The 23,092-nt window shown below is 42.3% G+C and overlaps 1 protein-coding gene across 2 annotated transcripts in view; it reads left to right on the top strand.

Annotated features, from left to right (window-relative positions):
• The window catches only part of TMEM266 (transmembrane protein 266), an 80,772-nt gene that overhangs the window by 30,650 nt on the left and 27,030 nt on the right, over nt 1-23,092 (top strand). Inside the window, exons 5-8 of one of the 2 annotated variants that reach the window (XM_058033682.1) lie at nt 7,374-7,528; nt 11,645-11,718; nt 20,728-20,784; nt 22,529-22,667. In XM_058033682.1, coding sequence (XP_057889665.1) covers nt 7,374-7,528; nt 11,645-11,718; nt 20,728-20,784; nt 22,529-22,667 — 425 coding nt within the window. The remainder of the gene's footprint in view (nt 1-7,373; nt 7,529-11,644; nt 11,719-20,727; nt 20,785-22,528; nt 22,668-23,092) is intronic. The other variant, XM_058033683.1, reaches the window with a different exon arrangement.

Below are 23,092 nucleotides of genomic sequence, written 5' to 3'. Positions count from 1 at the left end.
TGGGCTGGGCACTGGGGCCTGCCCTCCCTGGCTCTGTGCCTGCTTTTCCCCTGGGTGTCACACTGAGCACAGAGCTACTCCTCTGTCACTGGGATCCTGGGAGAGCCCTTCCCAGGGAGCCATGGAGAATGCTCCCTGCTGAAGGCTTTGGAAGGTTTTATATAAGGCCCCATTTATTAACAGCTCAGTACGTTTCAACCTGTGCTCTGTAATCAGCAGAGACCTGCTTGATCTGAGCTCAGCAGGTATTCTGGGGGGTACTCAGGAAGCAAGATGTGGGGAAGGCTCTTGCCTTTAATTGCTTTCCCAAATTGGACTTTATGAGACTTCTCCAAAAGGCTGTTACTGCAAACAAGGGGAAATACATTTCGAGTAGGTTATATAAGTACGCTACAACTGTAACATAAAATACCCTGCATAGCAAAAGAGGCACTTGAAAATTAATTTAAGTATGCAGGTGTAATCCTCAGGCTATTTTGGTGCTGAGTCAGTACCAGTTTAGTTCAAATATGCATTTTTATAGATTTTTGTGATCTGAAACTCAATTCTTCACTGTGCCAAAGGGCACAGGTCTCTCACTATAACCATTTCAGAAGCTTTGCAGTCTTAAACATGGAAATAGGCCTGTCATTCTTTTCCTCAGCAGAGATCTCTCCCTTCACTCAGACTTCTTTTGTGGCTTTGTCAGTCTGAATGGAAATAAGCAGGTGCCCTCCACACCTCCCAGCTGTAGAGCACATTCTCTGAAGAAAGTTCAGAGCTTACATTTGGGCATACCAATGCATTTTGGCTAAGTGTGTTCAGCTGCCTTGTGGGAATGGTGGCTTGTTCCTTTTAGAAGCATCTATGACAACTGATGCCCTGAGAAATTTAGGAGCAGAGCTGGGCTTCATAAGCCCAGCAGCAAAGTAAAATACTCTCCCTGTTTACCAAAGTAAAATACTATCCAGCCACCTCCTGGCTTGGTTGGGAATGTGTCTGGTTTTATGGATGTGGTGTCATTTCTTTCTCATGGCCTTGTTCCTTGTGAATGGCTCCAATCCCAGTGAGGAGGTGGGGCAGGTCAGATCAGACTGTAAAGTTTGTGACTTCACATTTAATGCAACTCATTTGACATTAGCTGTAAATAGGCTGTTTTAATTTAATAATTTATGTATGATCATCTGTTCATAGCCTTAGATTTGTATGGTCACAGCTAGAAAGTGCATTAAACAGTGGGAATATCAAAGAAAACCATAAGGAGAGAGAGAAAGGAAGGGAAACCAAAACTGAACAGAAGTTTACAGAGATACTGAAGTTAACACAGAGAAGAGTTGGAAACTCTCATTTTTAACTGGTTACAAGATTCTGCTGGGAAATGTATTCACCCATCCTGGGGGGAAAAAAGTCTGTTCCTTCAGTGTGTCTTCTGTAATTGTACCAAGTAGGTGCTATTATTTTGCTTTTCAGATTAATCTTTCAGATGTTACTTTGATTTTTTGAGGTATTTTACTTGTGCTTTCTACAAAACTTAAAGGTGCTTTATCTAAAAGATAAGTTATCACATTTCTCTGGTTTTCTGCTTTTCTTGTCTTTATCTGGTGGTGTAATTAAAAATAGTCCATTTTCTGAAAAGTTTTCTGCACCTCTGCAGATCTTGGATCTGGAATAATGGTGAATAATGAGGTTCAAGCCCAAGATAAAGTGCAGGGGTTGTGGAGGGCACAACTATTTCATGTAGCAAGCAAACTCCTATTTACAAAAGTGAGTTGTAATTTAGTTTTAGCTGCCAGTCATAGTCTGAATCCAGAAAGATGGTGCAATATCCTGCCATGAGGATGCAGTGAATGAGCCTGTAGTGCTGATCTGTTCTTTGTGCAGCACTTTGTCACTGCTGCTCTTGGTGCTGTGGTCCAAAACAGAGCTGCACTGCAGCAGAAAGGAGCAGTCAGCTCAACAGAAGCTGAGGTGCCCAGCTCTTCAGTAGAGAAAACATGAAATTTTGGGCTATGTTAGAGGTGTTCAGTGATTTAGAAATGTCTGTTTCTGTACAGCCTTTTAAGTGTTTCTCTTGGTAAATTTTGTTTTCCAGAGTAGTTCATTACTGTGTTTATATCAGTGCTTTGAGTATGTCCCTCCCATGTATTTTATCAATTGGTAGAGAGAGCAGTGCTGTAAGTAAGACAAAGAATTAATTTTCTAGCTCAGCGATTTTAAGAGTTTTTTGGTTTGGAAATTTTACTGTATTTTTCCAACAGAACTTGCTTTTCCCAGACAGTTTTTGAGGATAGAAATGTAGCATTTGTAACCCACAAATCACTGTTTGCAAAGCTCTTTATTGGAGACTGGAAATGACATGAGTCTAATTTGTCTGGCTCGACAGTGGAATTAATTGTGTAAATTGGGGAAGATATAACTTGGGGCAAATATTGAAATATGGATAAGCCATAGGACAAAGAGGAAATGTGGAAAAGAGGAGTATTTGTCTAGAAGGTAGGTCTGTAAAAAAAAATAGCAGCTAAATGCTGAGCAGCAGTGTAGAAGCAAATCAGATCTTAGGATTGCTTGGGAAAAAGCAGAGAATAAGAGGCTGTTGTTGTGCCTCTCTGTATATCCAAGCTTTGTCCATGTCTTGAGTGCAGTTCTGATCCCTGTCAGAAAGAATATGGTAGCTATAAAAGAACTGGAAAAGAATCAAAGGAAAGCAGTGATCAAAGATTTGATACATCTTCCATTGGAGATTAATGTAAACTGGGACTCTGCAGGCTGGGTGAGAGAAGGCTGATTGAGATTTGATTGATAATACAAAGTCTGTGACACAGAGAGGTTAAAATAGGTTTGACACCCACACACCCCCCTCCCAATACAGTCTCTAAGGTACATTAATAGATTAAAGCCCAGTTCCAAAGAAACAAAAGGAGTTTGCTCTTGGCACAGAGGGCACTAGATGCCTGGAGCTGCTTTCTGAAGGATGTATGGCTGAGAGCAGCTTATCCCCACAAGGGGAGGTTGAACAAGTTTGTGGAAGAGAAAGTCACTGACTACAGCCTGAGAAAACACATCTGTCTCAGGAAGTGACGAAATGGAAAAGAGTTGGATTCTGTGAGAATGTTAAGGGGAAGGATTTCTGTTTGCTGTATTCTGAGACATCTTGAGACCTCTGCTAGTGACCACTGTTGGAGACAGGGTGCCAAGCCTTGGGTCAGTATATTCTAGTATGGCTGTTCCCATGTTTCTTAAAGGGAGTTTTTGAGGCTGATGCTATATTGCACTAAAGATTTTAGCATAAAAAGGCAAAATCTGACTAGCAGCTTTCTAGTGAGAGGAGTAAAAGGCCAGATAATCACAGGATGAGCAAATGGTGTGATGTACACCTATAAAGAAAGGACAGATGATCCTAGAAAGCTTCAAGTATTTCAAATAGAGCTGGGAAGCATTCATGTAATTACTTAATTAAGCCTATTGTAAAATATTATCTCCTGCTCCAGTTGTCTGTATTCACAAGCAGAAGAGGCTGCTAGGGTAGTTACAGAGGCTGAGTGTCTGTTCCACAAAAAGCAGGGCTTTAATTGAATTCCACACGTGGCTGCCACTACTGTGGACAGACTGCCAGCTGGGGAAAAGACCTAATCAAGCAAAGAATAATATTGGCACAAGAATGAGTGTGTATGAACTGGCCTTGGGTGAGTTTGGGGAGAAAAATGGAGGAATCTCTCTTGCCATTTGAGCAGCAGAGTTTTGCAGGAGTCTTCCAAGAAGTCTTCCATGGGGTTTGAAATAGTACAAGTTTTAGGGGTAAAAAGATGAGAGTGTTGTCAATATTTCAAGTTCTGTAGTTCTACCAGGCTTGTAGAAGTCCATAAGAGAGCTGTGTGTGTTCCTTGGAGCTCCTGCCCCAGGGCTCCAGCTGCTCCCTGCAGCCTGCTGTGAGGCTCTGCTGTCTGTGTTGGCTCAGGCACATTTTGGTTTGTTATTTAGCCTGTGTTCCTGCCACTTCCTGACCATGGCCTTTCTGCTCCTTCAGATAGCAATTTGGATCTCATCCATCCTTCTGTTTTCTGATCATAACCATCTTGTGAGGTGCAAACACTTGCTGTTTTGCCAAAAGAAAGGAAAAAAAAAAAAGACAGGGTAAGGTACAATGCAGATTTTGGGGTATTTGTTTACAATGCCAGAAAATAGAAACAGTGACAGCTGTTAACAGCTTGAAAAAACTGTTTGTAGTGGTTCCTTACCAGACAAATATGTTCAACCTTTACCAGTTTTGCCTTATGTTCTGTATTTCCCAAGCTGTTTATTAGTAAGGCTAACAGGATGATGACAGATTGGTTTTGGATGAAGCCATGTGTGAAAGTATCTTTAAAAAAAATACCCCTGGTAAAATTCCACTAAATATATTTTAATGTCTCAGAACAGAGCTTTACAGCTCAATGTCACCAACAATTAAAAATTTCCTGTGCTAGTACGTTTATTTACTTCATCCAGGCATTGCAAGAAAGGTAAATGATATTTAAAAAATAGCTGAAATACCTGATTGACCTGTTTGAAATCATGCAGGAATGTTTCCCAAAGTCACACTTGTGTGTGAATTCAAGCAAACACAGTCAGGACACCAATAGAATGTGTGCTTATTCGCTGAACAGAATAGGGGACTTTTTTGCTAGTTTGTGGGTTTTTGGCAATTGGGTTTTTTTTGTTTGGTTTGGGTTTTTTTTGGCTGAAGTGAGGGGAAAAGGTCTTTTACTTATCTATGATTAGTATGAAATCTCTTCATAAATTTATGAGTTGTGTAAGTTATATTTTGGTTTGTTGGGTTTTTTGAAAATTCTGTGTAGCTGCCTTTCTAATCTGAGCTTAAAATTTCAAGTGTGGCTTTGCAGTGTCACTGGTGAAATGGCCAGAATTTGGAAGGTAAGTTCAAACCCACACTAATTCTGGTAGGGGTTTGTTTTTCTCCAAACCCAGATTTCTGTGAATAGATGAGCCCTTGCCCATCAGAGGGGAGAGAGAGAGACTGCACTCCTAGAACAGGTTCCAGAGGGGAGGGGTGTGTGTGTGTGTTAGGGGTCAGGGTACTGGTTTATGTGCCAGCCTGCAGACAGGGCTGTGCAGGTGGTAACAAGCTCACCTGGGTGTAGCAAGTTAGATACAGAACTGAAGGTGGTTCTCTAGTGCTTAAATTTCAAATCCTTTTGTGTCTTTGAAAAAACAGTTTATATATTTTATGAGTATGGTAGAGGTGGAAATGAGCACATGAGCTCCACTTGACCTCTTAAGCTGATTGCTTTATCAATTGTAAACTGGTAGTTTCATCCAGAAGCTTTTTAGAATTGGTGTTAATAATATTGAGTAATAATACTGAACAGAGAGACTAATGCCACGTTATTTAGGATTCTATAAGTAACTAGCAGCTTGAGTAATAATTATCATGATTATGTGTATTGTATGCTTAGTATTACAGTTGGTTTATTCTTACTGGTGCATTTGGTATATTTCAAAATCTTGACTTTGCAGAGCTTTTAGAGATAGGTACTTGGGCCCTCTACTGATGATTCTGTGAATAGGAAAAGCTGCCCCGCAATATTAAAATACTGGCATAATGGGTCCTTTGGAAAAGGGAACATAAATGTAAGCAGAGACTAGAACTAAAGCCTGTTCTGTTTAAACAGAGCCACCCCCCTCATTGTTTTTAGAAATATCTAAAAAAACTTCAGTCCTAAGCCTAAAATCATAGTTGCATTAAAAACAAATTACCCTGTTTTGAGATATGTAAAATAAAAGCCATTAAAAGATCAAGCTGGCAAAAAGGCCCCTATCCTAATGCCTTTTTTTTGCCTTATGTTTTAACACAACCTTTTTGAAATCTATTGCGTTCTGTATTCAGGCTGGAGCCATAACAAAGTTTAACCTAAGGGCAAGGTTGATAGTAACACTTGTCAAATCTTCTCAGAAGCTTTGAGAGTCAGTTGAGGAGGTCTTTTACAGTCAGGCAATCAGGCAATCTGACTCCAAGTGTTGTTGATGTGCTTAATTCTGAGAAGCTGCTTGAAAGTGTCAAGTCTCTGAGCACTGCTTGGCATCGCTTTCTCCCTCATTTGTGAGTATGTCAGATAATATTTTGTGATGTTTTTCCAAGTGTTTGATTATAGTGTGAGTTACTGAGTCTAGAGCTGTTTATTAGGAATTGATCAGTATCACCATATCTTCTTGTACACCTCTGATTTCTGTGTTGTGATATTTTAGTCAGACAGTGGGGTTACTGCACCACACTTGCAGCTTTTTAAACCCTGGCTAATAAATCATGTCAGCTTTTCATTACCTAATGGGTATTTACAGTGCTTTGAAATTCTGAAGTGTCAGGCAAACATCCCATTTGAACTTTGAGGTGAGCCAGTACAGGAACCTTGCAGAGCAGTGTGATGAGAGATGATGTGATACTCAGGGGAGGAGTTAGGAGATGAACAGAATCGGGATGGAACTTCATGCATCTGGAGTCCATGCTACTGTTATTCCTATTACCAGTACTCCTAAAAAAATATTTAACACCCTTCTTGTAAATGTGTATCTGCATTAGCACAACAGTAGTGCAACGTGTACTGCTTCATCAGCTCCCCTCCTGAGTTCTGCTCCTCAGAGCTCAGCCTCCTCACAGCTTCCTGCATCCTGCCTAAACCTTATTTTTCCGCTGAAAAAGGGTGACCTCATCCAAACCAGGCTGTTTCCCAAACTCTGGCAAGGTAATTCTTGGCCTGATCCACAGACAGGCTGATGAGAGGTGGACAAGTAACCAAGTGAGAGAGCCTGGCCACTGCCAAACTGTGCCTTTGCTGCTGTCAGGTGTAGCTGTGCAGTCACTGAGCTGCTGCTTTGGTGCTTCCCAGATTCCTGTTGTTCTTTTCCATGATGTCATGGACTGATTGTTGCAGCCCTTATCAGATCTGTCTCATAGTAGAGCAGGGAAAAGGTGCATGGCCAGAAAATTCAGTAGCAGATAAATTATTTTTAAAAACTTTTTAGCTTCTAAACAGCAGAGTCCTGCTGTGCCTTGGTACTCACCGGTAAATGAATGCAGCATGTGTGTCAAAATAAGAGCACATGAGAACTAGTGAGACAGGAGGGAAGCAGAAATGTGTGTATGATAATTAGGGCTGCATGACTCAGTACACACCAGTGCACTCCAGAGCTGGGGAGGTCCCAGGCTGAAGGTTTTTCTTACATTTCTCTCAGTAAAAGAATCCAGTGAAAGTGAACTTTGCAGAGTCTTTGTGCATTATTGCTGAGTGTATCCATAACAGCAGAACTTACAATTTTGAGTTCACTGCTCTTTAGCTCTTTTCCTTTTTCACTACTTCTTCTTTTCTTTTCTTGTTTTTCCCTTAATTTTATTTCCTTAGATCTAACTGGCTAAAACCGTGCTGTGGGAGACGAGCAGCTGTGTGGCAGGTATTTTTGCTCAGTGCAAGTCTCAACAGTTTCCTGGTAGCCTGTGTAGTATTGGTGGTGATTCTTCTGACTCTGGAACTCCTAATAGATATAAAGCTTCTCCAGTGTGAGTAGGAGGATTTTTTTAATTTTGATTTTTTTAATTTTTTTTTTTTAATTTTGATGAAATAAAGGCTTAACTTGCTGGGAGGTTTTTGAAGGGGGAGGACATTGGGAATGTTTTTTCCCTACCATTTAAATGATTACTAGGCTAGGTAAGAAATGTGTTCTTGTGGAATCCTGGTATAGTGAAGTCAGTCTCCTCTATTATTCTGACCAAAGCTAGGTCAAATAACAATTTCAGTACAGGACAAATTTTCAGAGGTTACAAGCAGAGTGCACATGCAGAGATTCACATGTGTTGTTGTCAGTACTTGCAAAGCTCTGTCCTTTACAGACGTGTTGTACATGCACAGGAGAAAAATCTGTGCATCATTAATCTCTGATACCCATCACTTGTGGGGAGACAAAAGTGATGCACATACAAAAATAAATAGGGTACTTGGTGTTAACCTCTTATTAATTACTTCTGCTCGAAATTACAGCCTTCTAGCTTGTAATGCGCTGAAATGAGACAGATTTTCATTCTACTTTGCTGACACACTGTGAGTCAAATCATGGCTTAAATGGAGTTTTGCTTTATCTGAATTCACTCTACATGGGTTCCACAATGGAAATTTTAATGCTGCTGTTTTGCTTCTTAATTCATCTTTTTTCCCCCTACTCTTCTTTTCTTCCATTACACCCTTTTTTTCTTTTTTTTTTCTCTTTTTCATTTATGATATGAAGTTGACATGACCACAGACACACCACCAACACTTTCCTCTAAGCTAAATGTTGAGGAGCAGCCTCTAGTATCTCCATGCAATCTCAGATGTGTTGAAATGGCAGCTGGGCTTCAGACAATCCCATAAATGCAAGAGTACGTAGCACACAAGAGTGCCTGGTGTCTCCTGTGGCAGCTTTAAACTGAGCAAACCAAATTTTTATTCAGGTTGAAGTCCTTTTACTGGTGGAGTTTGTCAATTGATCATAGTGGCATAAAGATTCAGGTGTTGCAGTTGTATTGAGATGACTTTAGGGGACTTCATTGATAATTGCAGCCATTTCTTAAACTCTGTGAGATAAGTGTGAATGACTGTGTGTCATTCCATGCTGTTGCTCCCCATTCCCACCCATCTGTCCATAACTGTACACACTGTTCAGGGCATGGCCACTCCCTTACAGCTGTTACTTTCTCTGCTCGCTGGTCACTCACCATTTTTGGATGAGGAAACCCAGGATTTGGACAAGTCTGCCACTTTGAAAAAAGGCAGGAATGCGAATTGTGGGTATAAGGCCTTAAGGAAGAAGCTTTCAACAATATTGTTGAGGTGTCACATCTTTCTGTTTATGTAGAGAATTTTCACTTCCTGTAAAGACAAAGGGTTTTAAAGACTACTGATTTCTCTGAGTTTCAACAGTTTTGGTTACTGTCCTCTGGAAGCAGCCATTTTCTCACCATTTATTTTCTGAAGACCCTTCTAAGGAAGGCTTTACTTTAGGAATCATTGCTCCCCTGTGTGTCTGGTGCATATGACACTGCTGAAGGCTCTGCACCTTACACCTTGTGCATGACCTGCAGGTGTTTGGTTGAGCCAGGTGGCTTCACTGTTCAGAGGTGGCCCCTGGCACCAGTATGGATTTTCTCAGGTCCATTCCACTTCACAGTGTTACTACTTTACATTTTAGCTAATGAATCCTGCCTTGAGGCTTTTTGCCTTGCCAAGTTTGAATACCTTCTATGTTGTTTTAAATCAGATAAAGGCTGTCTCAGTGAGGCTGATCTAAGTATCTAGTTGTGCCTTGTAAGGGATGTGTGTCATTTACACTGAGGTTTTGAAAAGCCATTAGCCCATAACTATTTTTCTCAAAAATGCAATTACAGTTTTAAAGGGTTCCTTATTCTTTATAAAACCAAGCAGTGCATTAGGATACCTTACAACACATCACTGCCAGTTCTGTCCTTAATAACAACTGCTAATCCATGCTATAGACTGTAGTTGCTTAGGAAGCCTCCCTTTATTAGAAGAAATCCAAACCCACCAACCGGAAAGAAAAACCACAACAAAAAAAACCTGGTGTTTTCTTTGGCTGTGACATTATTAGAGTATAGCTTTTCTGTACTCCATGCATTTTTAGAGTATAGCTTTTCTGTACTCTATACATTTTTAGAGTATAGCTTCTCTGTCCTGCTTTCAGTGCAGTCTTTGGTTGCATGATGCATTTCTCCCATGCACAAAGCTGGTGGTTTCATAGGTCAACACCACATTTACAAGCTGTAGGACGCACACATGAAAAGGTCAGAGACCTTTTAGGGTATTTTAGCACAAGTGTATTCATACTGGAATTAGAAATCCCAGAAAGCAAGGGACATATAATAAAAACAGAAGTGTTTTGTTTTAGGTCTCTGTTCTGTAATCAGGTTTTTTAAGTCTGTCTTCAAAGCTCCTCACGTGCAATAACAAAATAACATCGCAATACCTTGTGATGTTCTGCAAAAGCAGAAATAGATGAGTATTAATTCACTTGCACCTCCTTTTAAAAATTAAAAATAAAAAAATCTTATGGCAGGTTCCAGTGCCTCGGGAATACAGACCATGCTATTCATTCCTTATCTTCAGCAGTTTTGGGGAAAAGGAGTTGGGGAAATGATGGTGGTACCACCCTCGTTCTGCAGCAGATGCATGGGTAGAAGGCAGCAGCCCTTCCTGAGCAGTGTGGGGCTGAGGGGCCGTGCCCGGCCGTGCCCTGCTGTGCCCAGCTGTGCCCTGTGGAGCCCTGGCTGTGCCCAGCTGTGCCCTGTGGAGCCGTGCAAAGGAATCGCCCCCGGGCTGCAGCAGAGCCTCAGCCCCGCGGGGTCGGGGCTTGCCCGAAGCAGCAGCATCACTCACATCCCGCAGTGTGCATCTGCCAGGAAATCAGGAACAGCATCCACTGAGAGCAGATGCTGCTGCTCCGAGCTCCTGCAGTGCTCGCTCACGGCTTGGCAGGAGGAGTGCCCCCCAATTCGCGGTTGCTGAATGTTTCTGTGTCACCAGGGGGCAGCCGGAGCCTTGTCTGTCAGTCGCGCTCTGTTGGAAAAACTGCATCTCAAGGGTTTCCCGTTCTTCAGGCTGCCCGATAGAGAAGTGCCTTAGGAAACTTTATTCTGTTGTATTCTGCCGATTTGTTTCACCTTTATGTAGTTCCTCTGCTGCAGCGCAGCAAATGCTCTCATCAAGCCCCAAAAGAGCTTCAGCAGTGGGGGTTCCAGTGGCAGAGCATACTCAGTTTTATTTGTATCCTGATTTCTTCTACATCCTTTTCCTCTCCTTCCCATATTAATCGATTCTGATTTTAAAATAAAATCCTTCATTTAGTACGTGCCTGGGATGTTCTTGGGAATTGGTTAAGTCTGCTGCAGCCCTGCACCTCTGTGCACACAGGCACTGCTTGCCTTGCACAGTCATCCCCTGACACTGCAAGCCTGCACAGACTGCTCTGCTCTGCTCTGTCTGCTGTGGAGATGCTGGAGTCACAAATAGCCTGCAGGCAGGAGAGAGTGTTTGCTCTCCATTCCCTTAGCCCAAACTTGGCAGCATGTGGGAGTAGGAATCACCAGCAGTTCAGTTAGTGGACCCTGTCAACCTTCTGCATTTTTCTGTCAGCATGAAATGTCTTTTGAAGCCCATTTGGAGGATTAGTCTTTAAGCACCTGTTCCTGATAAATACTGATCATCTGAGATGAATTGTCAAAGACTGAACACAAGGAATAATGTGGGGATAGTAGAGCATTCTGTTTCCTTACTGAGTCCTAGATCTGGGTTTTTAGGTACACAGGAATTAGTCACACGTCTCGTACTGGGGTGAGAACATGAAGCAGTGGCAGAGCATCAAAGGCCTGAGCTGTGTCTGCCATTGCTAACCAGCAGCAGGATCTGTTAAAGCTCCAGTGAAGAGCTGCTAACATGGTGACTGAAGGTGAGCAGCTGCCAGGGCTGGAGTTCCATGTCCATTGCATCCCATCCTCTTTCTGGTACTTCATTGCAAAATCTGGCAAAGCAAGCTTTACCATATGTAACTTGTGGCAGTACTAATTATGCTAAACCTAAGTTGCACTCTGCTACTGTAATGACCCTTCGTTGTATTATGTTAATTGCAGTTTCAAGTGCTTCCCAGTTTGCAGGAGTAATTCACTGGATCAGCCTAGTCATCCTCTCTGTTTTCTTTTCAGAGGTATGTATAACCAAAGTCTTTCACCACATTATGTTGTCACTGGAATTAGCAAGAGTTTTACAGGAGTTTGACTGCAAATAACATAGCACAGTGTATTTTAAGGAAAAAACCAAACAAAAGTGTATTGTTGCTACTTCTACTTAGCAAACTAAAAAGTGTTATTTAAATTAGCACTGTATGTCAGGTAAGGAAACGTGGAAGGGAAGATACTGCATTAAAAATTATAATTGGTAAACTCCAGAAAGAAATAATTATCTCTGAATCTGCAGGCACTGGACAGGATAGTTTGATCCATTTGTTACCAGTGTCACTGGGTGTAAAGTATAGGATTTAGTTGAAGGTATGTTCTTCAAGAATAAAGATCCATGGGAGTTTTGTACAAAAAGATCTGTTTTGAGCATGGAGTTATCTCCTCTCACATTTTATTAAGGTAGTTTATATATTCTAGGTTGCTGCATGTAGACCTAGTCAGAGAATGAAACAAATGGTGAATTTCTCTGCCAAAATGTGTATGAATGTATGCACTGGAAAAGGTTCTAGTCATGATGTAAAAAATTACCAAACTGAGATAATCTGCCTTTCTGAGCTTTCAGCTATGTTCCAGAAAAAAATCATTGGTATTGAGAGAGTTAGACTGCTCCTGAAATATTCCAAAATGCTTTTATTGCTATTTTTCGGGTTTTAATATGTTACTTGTCACAATAACAAATTTTATGTTTACTAATTGGGAGACAACTTGGACTTAAAATATTTTAAAATATTTTTTCAGGTTCCACAGGAGAAAATATAATCCAGAGAGGTTTGTTAATGATGTCATTCTGTAGAAGGTTTAGATAGTTACTAGGTGAAGGTTACAAAAAAGCAATAATCAAAAAACAAAGCTATGATATCTGCAAATTATTTAGTAGATCACTTGTATTGAATTCATACTCATCATATATGATGGCAATTTTCATAGTGCTCCTAATGAAAAACACTTACATGAAGCATTTTGTATTTCTCAGCAGGGTTTTTTAGCTGGTGCTCAGTGGGTGCTTTCTGAAAGGGCTGTGTGATGCAGGCAGGGATCTCACACTGCTCTGCATCCCAGCCTTGTGCTGCATGTACACAGGTCCCATTACTGGCCCCATCCTTTTACAGTGCTGCTGGGCTGGAGGTTACATGTAAGATGACTGAAAATAATCTCTAAACAATTACAAGAACTTGTAGTCTTTGTGAATTATTCTAAGTCCCAAAGGCTCAGGTTTGCTAGATGGTGTCCATTCCCTTTAAAGAAATACCTTCCTCTCCCCCCCAGAATCTTTCCTCAGTGAGGATTGGCACCCTGGAGCTCCCTGATCCTTAGCTTCCCAGCAGGATGAGCCTGTAGCTGCTGCAGCCCCATGGCAGCACAGGCACGTTCACCCCTTGGCTTTCTGCAGCTGCCCTCCAGAAGCCTCTCCTGTGCTCAGTTCCTGCTCTGCACTGCACTCTGCAGCTCTGGGTCGTTCCCTGCACCACCACACTGCTCACACCTGGGGCAGTGTCTTCTCCTGTGCCCCTCCCTGAGTGCCCAGCTGCTCCTGGGCTGGTTGTGGCACTGCAGGCACTCCTGAGGCCAGGGCTCATCTGGCTCAGGGAAGGAATTGGTTGTTTCAGTTCTGATGGGACAGGGTACCCTCCAAAGTGGTTGAACTTGTTCAGAAGTATTTTTCAGGAGAAGAGTAACAGAAGTGTTTCACAGAGCCCAAACAGTTTCCTTCCCTGACTCACCATCCTCATTTTGGATCTGCATTGGCTTTTCTCTCTTTATTAGTTATTTGGAATTACTTTGTCTTCGTGCTGTTCTCATTTATTATAACCTTATCACTCACTTCATTATCTACTTCTGTTTTCCAAAGTAGCTTCCTTCAGCTATTTGATTGTGGTTTGAATTTAGATCAAAGAACAATGAGGCCACAAGACAGCCATGTGAGGTGCTCAGACCAGGGTAGATTTTTGGATATGGGTTCATTTGGCAGCTCAGAGATAGAGGTGGCTCCACAGAGCAGCTGGATGTGCTTCAGAGACCACCAGTTCTGGAAAAGAGTTCAGGTGTGCCTTTCCTGCTGGGGTTGGTGTTATGCCAGGTTGAGTTCATACTGAATTGTATCTTAAGAGAGCAAAAACATTATACCCTCATAATCTTCTGTCATCCAAATATTTTTTTTTTCCAAGAGGTTACAAAATACTGCAAAAATTGCAAATGGCTTTTTTTCCTGAGATTTTAATTTTATTTTCTCGTTTGGTCCCTTCAGCGGTTTTTTTCCCTCTGATTCCCATACCATCAGTCAGCTGGTTTTGGGATCATTTGTTGAGATGATCATATGTTACAGTGAGTGGTTGTTCATGCCAGGATGATATTCCAGGGATCAGCAGGTTTAATTAGTTTACCTGGGTATAACAGGCAACTGCTGAGGATTGATGAGTCCTTCAGTCATTGCTTTTCGACTCAAAGCAAGGATTCAAGATTTCTGGTGTTCAAAAAAGGTGGTTTCCATAGCCAATACCCTGTTATAAGTTTGAATGTTTGGTGTTTATTCTATAATTTGGTTCCCATTAGTTGTAAATATAGGCACACAGCTCTTCTGGAAGACCTCAACAAAGTTGTCAAATACTTGTTAAGACCCATAAAACTTTCAGCACAAAATCTGAATGTTTTAGAAGAATACAGCTGATTAAAGGTGGTGCTCTCAAAGCATTGCACGTTATTGCAGTGCAGTTGAAGTTAAACAGCCACTGGCTTTCTGCTTGGTTAAAATGAGGGGGCTAAACATGCCAGCACCTGGCAATGCCACCAGAACAGCTGCCAGCAGAGCTGAGTAGCTGCTCTCACAGCATCTTCCTGCTTTCCCTAGGCTTGTCATGCAGCCACAAGCCTTTAAGGTACTTTGTTCATTTTATACTGTCACTGTCTGTGACTTTCCGGCATTAAAATCATATTCAAGTGAAGTGCACACCAGCTTTACTTTTTTCCAAGTATTTGAACAGGATTTCCTAGTGGTTTGTCTGTGTTTACATACATCACTGTGATTTGTCTGTGCACCAGATGTTACCCAGACATTAAGACAGAAGAGAAGAGAGAGGCACTGGGGGGAAATCCCAGAATCAGCAGCATGGCAAGGCTGGGGTTGTACCCTCTCCAGAGGGCAAACTCAGCCCTGGTATTGTTGGTTGAGAAAAGGAATGGGGAATGCCTCAGTTTTGGTAAGTGGACTGAAGTCTGCTCTGAGCAGTTCTATCCCATTGCCACAATTGCCTGGTTCTGGATCTGCTTTTCCACTGGGACTGATGGGACTGTGCAAGAAGGGATTCCTTGTTACCAGCTGTGTGCACTGCTCTGTGTGCACTGCTCTGTGTGCTGCAGCCAGCCCAGCTCTCAGGCACTCTGCTGAAGGGAAGCACCTGCAGGTTTCCCTGGGAGGAACCAAGTTTGTGTACTCGGTCAGGCAAGCATCCAACTGCAGCTTTCTTCTGGCATCTATGTCCCAGAAGTGAGTTCTCAGATTTAGTGGGGTGGGTCTGGGCTCCCAGCTGCTAAACAATGTTTCATTAGCTGTGGCTCACAGGAGGAAAAACTCCAAGGCTTTCCTCATCCTGTATATTTAAAGGAAGTGTTCATAGTTACCTGTCATTTTTCTGCTTGTTAATAGCAACCCTTGAAAGGAATAAAATCTCCAAAGGGAGGCTGCTCTTAAGGTTCTGTTAAAAAAGAAAAACATCCTAAATGGCAAAACTAAGTAAAAACGTCTTTCCCTTAAGAAATGCATAATTTATATTAGAGAAACTCAGCTGTGTTACTTTTGTTACATTATTTGTGAACTTCAAAGAGCTGAGTGGGAAGATAATAATCTCCCATTAATCTTCTGTAAGCTGTGGTTTCTCTTCTGTGTGTTTACTTTTATTCTGTGTACATACAACTTTTCTCATGGTGCATAAATTCACTTCATTGCTGTAAGTTGTTTTCTAAATGGAATGAGTAATGGGGTCTAGGAACATAGATTCAGATTTTATATATTAGTATGATTTATAAAGGTAAATTTAGGCTTCTTTCTTTGCTAGTGTATATGAAATAAATTTTAATATACTGGGAAATTTCTTTACTGAGCAATTTTCTGGCCTCACAAAGAAGTAGTTACCATGGAGCGTGGTCCCATAAAGTTCTGGGAATCTTGCTGGACATCTGCTTGAATGCCAGTCTGCCCATTTAATTTCCAGTTATATACCTGACTTACAGTGTGCTGTGTCAGTGCCTCATCTGTGCTTTCATCTCCTGATAGTGGCAGCGCAGCAGGTCCTACCCTGCTTGTTTCAGAGAGAAGTGTTAGTGCTTGTGTGACCATGCCCAGAGGGAGCTTGTGCTGCAGGGCTGCCCAAGCCCAGTTCCCTGGCCACTCTGCACCTGTGGTGGAGTCTCTGGTGAGCCATTCCCATGCCTGAAAAGCCCTTTCAAATCTAGACAGACTTGTCAGATGAAAATTCAAATTCAGTGAAAACATTGGTTTTCCGTGTATGCTAAGAATTAAGATTGTGAGAGTATTGGGAGAACACAAGAAGAAATAGAAGTGCAGAGGTTGTGCAAAGGTGCATTTGGGTATGTGGTGTCCTGGTGAGAGAGAAGCCAGTGTGTTTGTGTCTGTTCATGGCTCCAGCTTTTGGCAGGGGATGCTTTCTGTGGCACCATGAGCTGGTGGAGCCCAGCAGTTCCAGCCAGGACATGGGGCTGGGATGTACTGAACAATGGTGATGTGGGGGGTGCAGTTTCAGAGCCTTGGCTGAAGAGAAGCTGTGGGAGGAGGGTGCCTGTGCCCTGGGAGCAGGAGAATGTGTTTGTTTACATGTGCCAGCACGCTCCTCTGGGCTCTGCTGGCCTGGGCATAGCGTGTGCTGGCACAGCTCAGGCAGCAGCTCAGTACAGGCACACCAGGAGATGGCAAAAGGAGATTCTGCTAAGGACTGCATGAGCTGAGGCCTCTGGGAATGACCCAGATGAGAGGGGCTCTAAATTACTGATTGGGTACAAGGTGTTCTGGGAAAGCTTTCGATAATTATTTTGTCTTATGAGATACATGCAAAAGGCAAAAGCTTAATTGACAGAGTTTCTGGAGCCTCTGTGACAGAGGATGGAAGGAAGGACAGACAGACATCCCTTCCAGCCACCTCCATCCTGTCTGTCCCCTGCCCAAGCTGTGCCCCATCATGAAGTGCAGAGGTGCTCTCCTCTTCTCCTTTGCCTGGTGCTGGGCCAAGGTCCCTCCTGTGCTGCCTCCTGCTGATTTCACCCTACACAGGGATTGGACTCGGTGACTCACTGAGCAGTAAATTGTATATTAACTGTGCAAGCAGAAAAGTGCATAAAATTACTCAATGTACCGTGCAGTCAGCTGACAAATGCAGATTATGGGAATTCACACAGCTGCCTCAGCAAAGGACTTGGCTAAGTTTCCCTACAAAATTAGGAAGAGAACCTGCAGCATCTAAACCTCACTGCACACAGTTACTGCGTGCAAACAATTTTGCGTAACCAGGAGACTTTGTCAGTTTTGAAATTGAATTTCTGTCTGAAAATGATCTAAAATTTTATCTGGGTTTACTTTAGCTTAAAGAAATTAACACAACTGTTCAGTCATTCAGTCTTTTATTAGTGCACATTAATAAATTAGCTTTAGCAGAAGAAAAATGTATTTCTGATAAAACTAAAAAATATATGTGTTAAGGACTTTCTAATTAAAACATTTCCAGTCAAAAAACATTAAAGCTTTCTTTTTCAAGTACAAAAAAAATCCAATCTGGCAATACTTTCCTTTAACAGAAAGTGCTCACATTGATACTTAATGTTTTTTTCAAATCTGTATTCAAAATTCCTGTGGTGTAATGCAAAACTGTTTATGTGTATTTGTACATGCCTGCACATCAGTAGGAAACAACAGTGCTGCTCCAGTTTTTCTCTTTTTCTTGCAGATTTTTGTACTTAAAAATGGTAGAATTGGGACTAACATTGCTTTTGTCTGTGATGAATGTTTTACAGTTCTCTTCTAATTCATATGCATATTTCAGTTTGGTCCTTGAACAGTAGCTAGAAAGTTTCCTAGATTATTAATTTCTGTCTCTGTGTTTTTTCAGATTCTGCTACAGGTCCTCATTTTTAAAGTTCTGTACAGGGACAGTGTATATTCAAATGCAATATGTATGTATTTGTATGAAACATATTTTTGATTGCTTTGCAAAAAATACTAAAATGTTATATATAAGAAATACCAATGCTTTCATTTGCTGTCAAAGCATTTATTATACTAAGCAATCAAGGAGGTGCCCAGTAAATCCAAATTTCTTTGGTTCCATTTTTTCTGGGTTAGAGCAGTGGCAGCAGCAGTGGATGTTCTCCCTGCCCTGGGCACACAGAGGCAGAGTGGGGACAGCCAGGGCTGGTTTGGAGCTGTGCTGGCCCAGGGGTGGCCAGGCTGGGGCTCACTCAGGTCACCAAGGGCCGACTGCCTGTCCTGGCTCCTGGCACTTCAGTGGGGATGGGTGTTAGGAGTGGCAGTGCTGGTGCACAGCTTGAAGAGCTTCCATGCAGAATAAATGTTTTCTAAGCTTACCCTCAGTTGTGCCCAGCTCTGGGGTGGAGGAGCTGCCTCATCCCACCCTTACACTCACCTTCCTCAGTGTCTGCTCGAGCTGAGAGCCAAGGTGCTGATCATCTGGGCAGGCTGTGCTGGACAGCAACACCCAATCCTGCACTAAATGTCTGCCAAGTGGACTTCCAGTCACTGCTGGCTTGTGCTGATTCACAGCAGCAGAGTGGCAATGAAAACATTTGTGTGTGCTTCCAGCCCTTGGAACTGCTCACAGCCATTAAGGTGGCAGTAGCACAGTCTGATTGAAGTGCTACAGTAAGGAATTAAAAGGCAGGAAGGAAAACACCTTTTTACATTCCCTCACCAGCCCAATGCTAAATCACCTTTAGGGTTGTGAGGCAGTGTTTCTGTTTTCTTTGTGCCCATGTGCCTCATTTCAGTGAAAATACCTTTGTGCACACCTGTCCAAAGGGAGGAGGACTTTCACCCTCAGTGTCTGTAAGGTTGTGAAGTGCTCAGCCATCCTGTGTTAGTTGCTTAGTGACCTGGCACTTTGTAAGCCCTGCCCAAGCAGAGCAGAGCCTGAGCTGTGCTCTCAGCTGTAGGAGAGGTTCTGTCCCAGGAAGGCTCTGCCTGTCCTCATGTGTTTGCCATGGCTGCCTGCTGTGGAACCTCCGTGGATCCCAGGTAACTGATACAGCTGAAGTGACGGGCTCACAGGTCACTTGTGCTTCAGGTGCTGGCAGAGGAGCTGGGATGCTTTTCCTGGCAGAATTGAGCTCAGGAGCTGAGCTGTGGCTGCAGGAGTGCCTTGGCTGCTCAGCAGCACATGTGCTTACACCTTGTGCCTGTGTCAGATCACATTGTGCTGGCCAGTCTGGGGTCATTAAGGGACTTGAGCACCTGCTGTTGTGCATCTCTTCCTCCACAGAATAAATAAACCTTGAGGTTTATTTGTAGGTTATTATGGAGAGAGCCTTACTGTCATGCTGCATTTGTCAAGTGCTTTGGAAGTACAGTGTTTTTAGGAGTACAGACTGGCAGCATTGGTGGATCTTGCTGTCTCTGTAGAGCATCATCATTTCTTGTCTTCTGGCTTGTGCCTCCCTTTCTCAGCCAGCGTTGGCATGTGCCTCTGCATGCCCCATTTCTAAGGTGTTGGCTGCTTCACTGTGGGGCTGGGCCCTGGGAGCACCATGTGCCCCACAGCAGCAGTGTCCCCTGGCAGAGCAGGGGAACTGCTGTTATCCAGGTTTGCAGTGCCAGGAGAATGGGCACAGTGATCCCAGGCCAGCTGGGGCACTTGAGGGTGGCAGAGCCACGCACAGGAGCACAGAACCATTCTGTATTGTTCTGCATTTAGATACTGTTGGTGTGCTTGGCATCAATTCAGAGCTGCCTGGGATTTAAGATTTGTGTTGGTAGTGAAGAGGAGATACATGTATTCATCAGAGTCACTTTTTTCTGCACAGTTCTGGGCATGGTCACCCTCTGACACGTAGGCTTGCTGAGCACCAAGTCATTATGCTGCTCCTCAATGGAGAAAGCAGCATTTTGGTGGCCCTTGTAGGGCTCCAGCTGCAGACTCCTCGTGTCTGTCAAAATCTGACCTTGTTGTTGCTGTTGGCAGGAAACATCCCTACCAATTAGGCTTTTATGTCAGTTCAATATCAATTGCAAGTTGACTGATAGATTTTTTTCTTTTATTTTGTCTTCTGAAAGCCAAATTAAAAATTAGAAAAGGTGCCATTGGATTTTTAATAGGAATTCACCATTGGTTCATTCTGTGTTTTTTCTTCATTCCTCTTTTTTAGCTGTTGAGGCTACTTATTGCTGTTTTGCTTCACAGAGGAGGATCACAGAGATATTTTTCTCCCTTATCCCATGACTTTCTGGGATCTTACAATAAAGCAACTGCCTTCAACTGCAGTGAAGAGCATCTGCTCTTCATGCTGATGAAAAGTCAGTACCTTTAGGCATCAGGACAGGACAGGGTCTCTTGTCTTAGAAAATCAGTAAGCTCTGGCCAGAAAAGAGAATTTTCCCCCATTCTGACTGAGGGAGCCCCATGGTGGATCTTACATAGGCTTGGGTCAGGAGGCTGGGGAGGGTTGGTAATTTAAATCACACAAATATGAGAGCAAAATTTTAGGAAGATGGAAAGACTGATGAGCATTTGAACTTGGAACTTGTTTGTGGAGGTTTTGCTCAGTCAGTATACTGGTTGGGAAGCAATATCTGCTTTTTAAATATAGAAGTTTAGCCATTTCTAGAACCTGATTATTATTTAGAAGAAATGTATAATTCTTAAATAAGACAAAAAAATTATTCCCTAAATAGGTAAAGGACTAAATGTTTATCTAAGACTGCAATAACATTCATAATCTTTTTTCCCCCTAATCTATTTTACTAGACTATTTTGAGGATTGTGGTCCTTGGCATTTGGGATTACATTGAAAACAAAATAGAGGTAAGCTCTCTCTCTTGGTACTGTTTTCCAGGCAGCCCCAGTAAGACCATGAAGAACTGCTTTAGATGGCTTTGTTATTAACCTGTGCAATACAATATCTTTTAAGGCAGATAAATACACACATTCTTTTCATTATGTGCATTATCAATAGCTGAGTGCTGTAGTCCCTTTTTCTGTGAGAGACTCAGAAGATTGCAATATTTGAAAATATTTTATGAAGGAAGGGACTTTGATCTTCTTGCTCTTCGTGTGACTTCTGTTGTTAGAACTGTGCTGGTCTGGCAATACTGCTGCCCTGAAATGTAAAAACTGTCACCTGAGTTTTATATCCCCATTGCCATAATTGAATTGAAATTAGTTGAGTTAGTTGAAGAATTGCATGTAGTTTCCTGGTAGTAAATACTAGTTTGGCAAAACCCCCATTTTTATTGTGAAATTGTTTTGATAAACACTGTAATTAGTACCTCAAAATAAAAATTACCTAGAATGTATATACTCTTGTAGAGAAAGAAAAGGAAATTTGTGTGTAATAAATAATACATAATCCCCATCTGAGCAGAAATCTGGAGATCAGGAAAATGAAAAGCTCTTTCTTGATACTGCCTCATAAACCACTACTGTACAGGAGGAACCAGAAGACACTCTGGGTGTTCTTGGAGCATAATCAGTATAGAGACTTGCATATTTTGTAATGAAGTTGTTAACATTTTAACTTGTTTCGCTAAAAAAATTAATTAAACTTAAATAGTTGATTCAGGGTTTCTTATTATTAAGGCTAAATGGAGCAGTTTCTGATAATTCATCTTGGTAATTTGGAATAGTGATATTTTTTACTGCCCATTGAGTGGCTGCAGTAAGAAATATTTCTTTTCAGTACACTGGATTGTTATACACAGTTGTGAATATGTAGTTCTTACAAAAATCTGTGCCCTGCCTCTTTATGCAAACAGTTGATCAGTGGGCCCTGGCAGCAGGGGAGGCTTTCAGCAGGGATGAGAACGTGGTGCTGTGTTCTGCTCTGCTGGGCCAGTGTGGGACAGACACAGCACTGCTGCCACTTTGCTCTGGAGCACATTTACTGCCTCAGTTCTGTCTAAAGCTTTGCACTATTGCTTTTTGTGATCTGATCCCAGTGCAGCCAGTGTCACATGAATCATTCAGAGCAGTCCCAGTTGTCAAACTCCTCACCAGCCTCCTGCTCCATGAAGTGAGAGCAGGCACCTTTCTGTCTGGGTGCACAGCCATCCCCACACGTGTGGGGTAGCCAGGACATGGCCAAGAGCCATCAAGTCTCTTGCCTCCATCTTTTTCTACTTGTCTTCTTGATCTCTTCATTTAGACAGTAAGATCTATGGGCAGGGACTCCTTTTTTTTTTTTTTTTTTTTAGATGACATTATGCCAAGTAACAGGTAATAAATACCAGTGATGATAAAACTGGCTGTAATAACATTTAGACTATCGCTTCTCCTTGGGGATTTTGGCCAGTATTTCCAAATACCTTTCTCTCCCCCTTCCCTCCCACCACAGTTTATCTCTCCTCACCTCATAAAAAGCACTGAGGAATTCTGTTGTGCTACCCAAAAAGGATGCAGCCTTTCTGTGGCTTGGCCACCTCTCATATCCCTTTCAAATAGGTACATAATTGCATTTCTTTTGGACAAAGAGAGACTCCTTCCAGATTTCAAAGAGGAATGGCAGGGATATGATTTTAAGGAAAGGTTTGAAAAGCTGATTTCTCTCCAGGTGTTTGATGGTGCTGTCATAATCTTGTCCTTGGCACCAATGGTGGCCTCAACAGTGGCCAATGGCCCCAGCAGCCCGTGGGATGCCATCAGCCTTATCATCACTCTGAGGATATGGAGAGTGAAGAGGATCATTGATGGTGAGTGGGGACTCACTGGTGACTGCAGCATCACCTGCCAGGCTGGGGAAAAGAGGTTCTAAAAATACAGAAGGATTGCTTGCTGCCACTGTTCCTGTCATTGTCCTTACTCTTACATTTTGCTAGCACTGAACAGAAGAGAGTTATGACTCCCATGGAGCAGAGTAGGTCTGGAGATCTCCTGCTCTCTAGGAGCCTTTATAATTTATTGATTTATTTTCCTGTTAGGCAGCTTCCTATCCCCTGTCCTGTAAAGTAAATGTCCTTACCTGCTTTATGTCTCTTGCCAGAAGTTGTCATTCCTGATTCTGCAAAATAATTGATTCTCTGCTTTGCTGATATTTGCTGCACCCTCCTCATAACCATACAGCCAGCTCTGTCTTGGGACTTTCTTTTCTAAGTTTTTGTCAGTAAATAAGTTTTAT

The sequence above is a fragment of the Melospiza georgiana genome, chromosome 13, assembly GCF_028018845.1.
Source record: "Melospiza georgiana isolate bMelGeo1 chromosome 13, bMelGeo1.pri, whole genome shotgun sequence".
Classification (NCBI taxonomy): Eukaryota; Metazoa; Chordata; class Aves; order Passeriformes; family Passerellidae; genus Melospiza; species Melospiza georgiana.
This window is presented reverse-complemented; position numbering and strand designations above follow the sequence as displayed.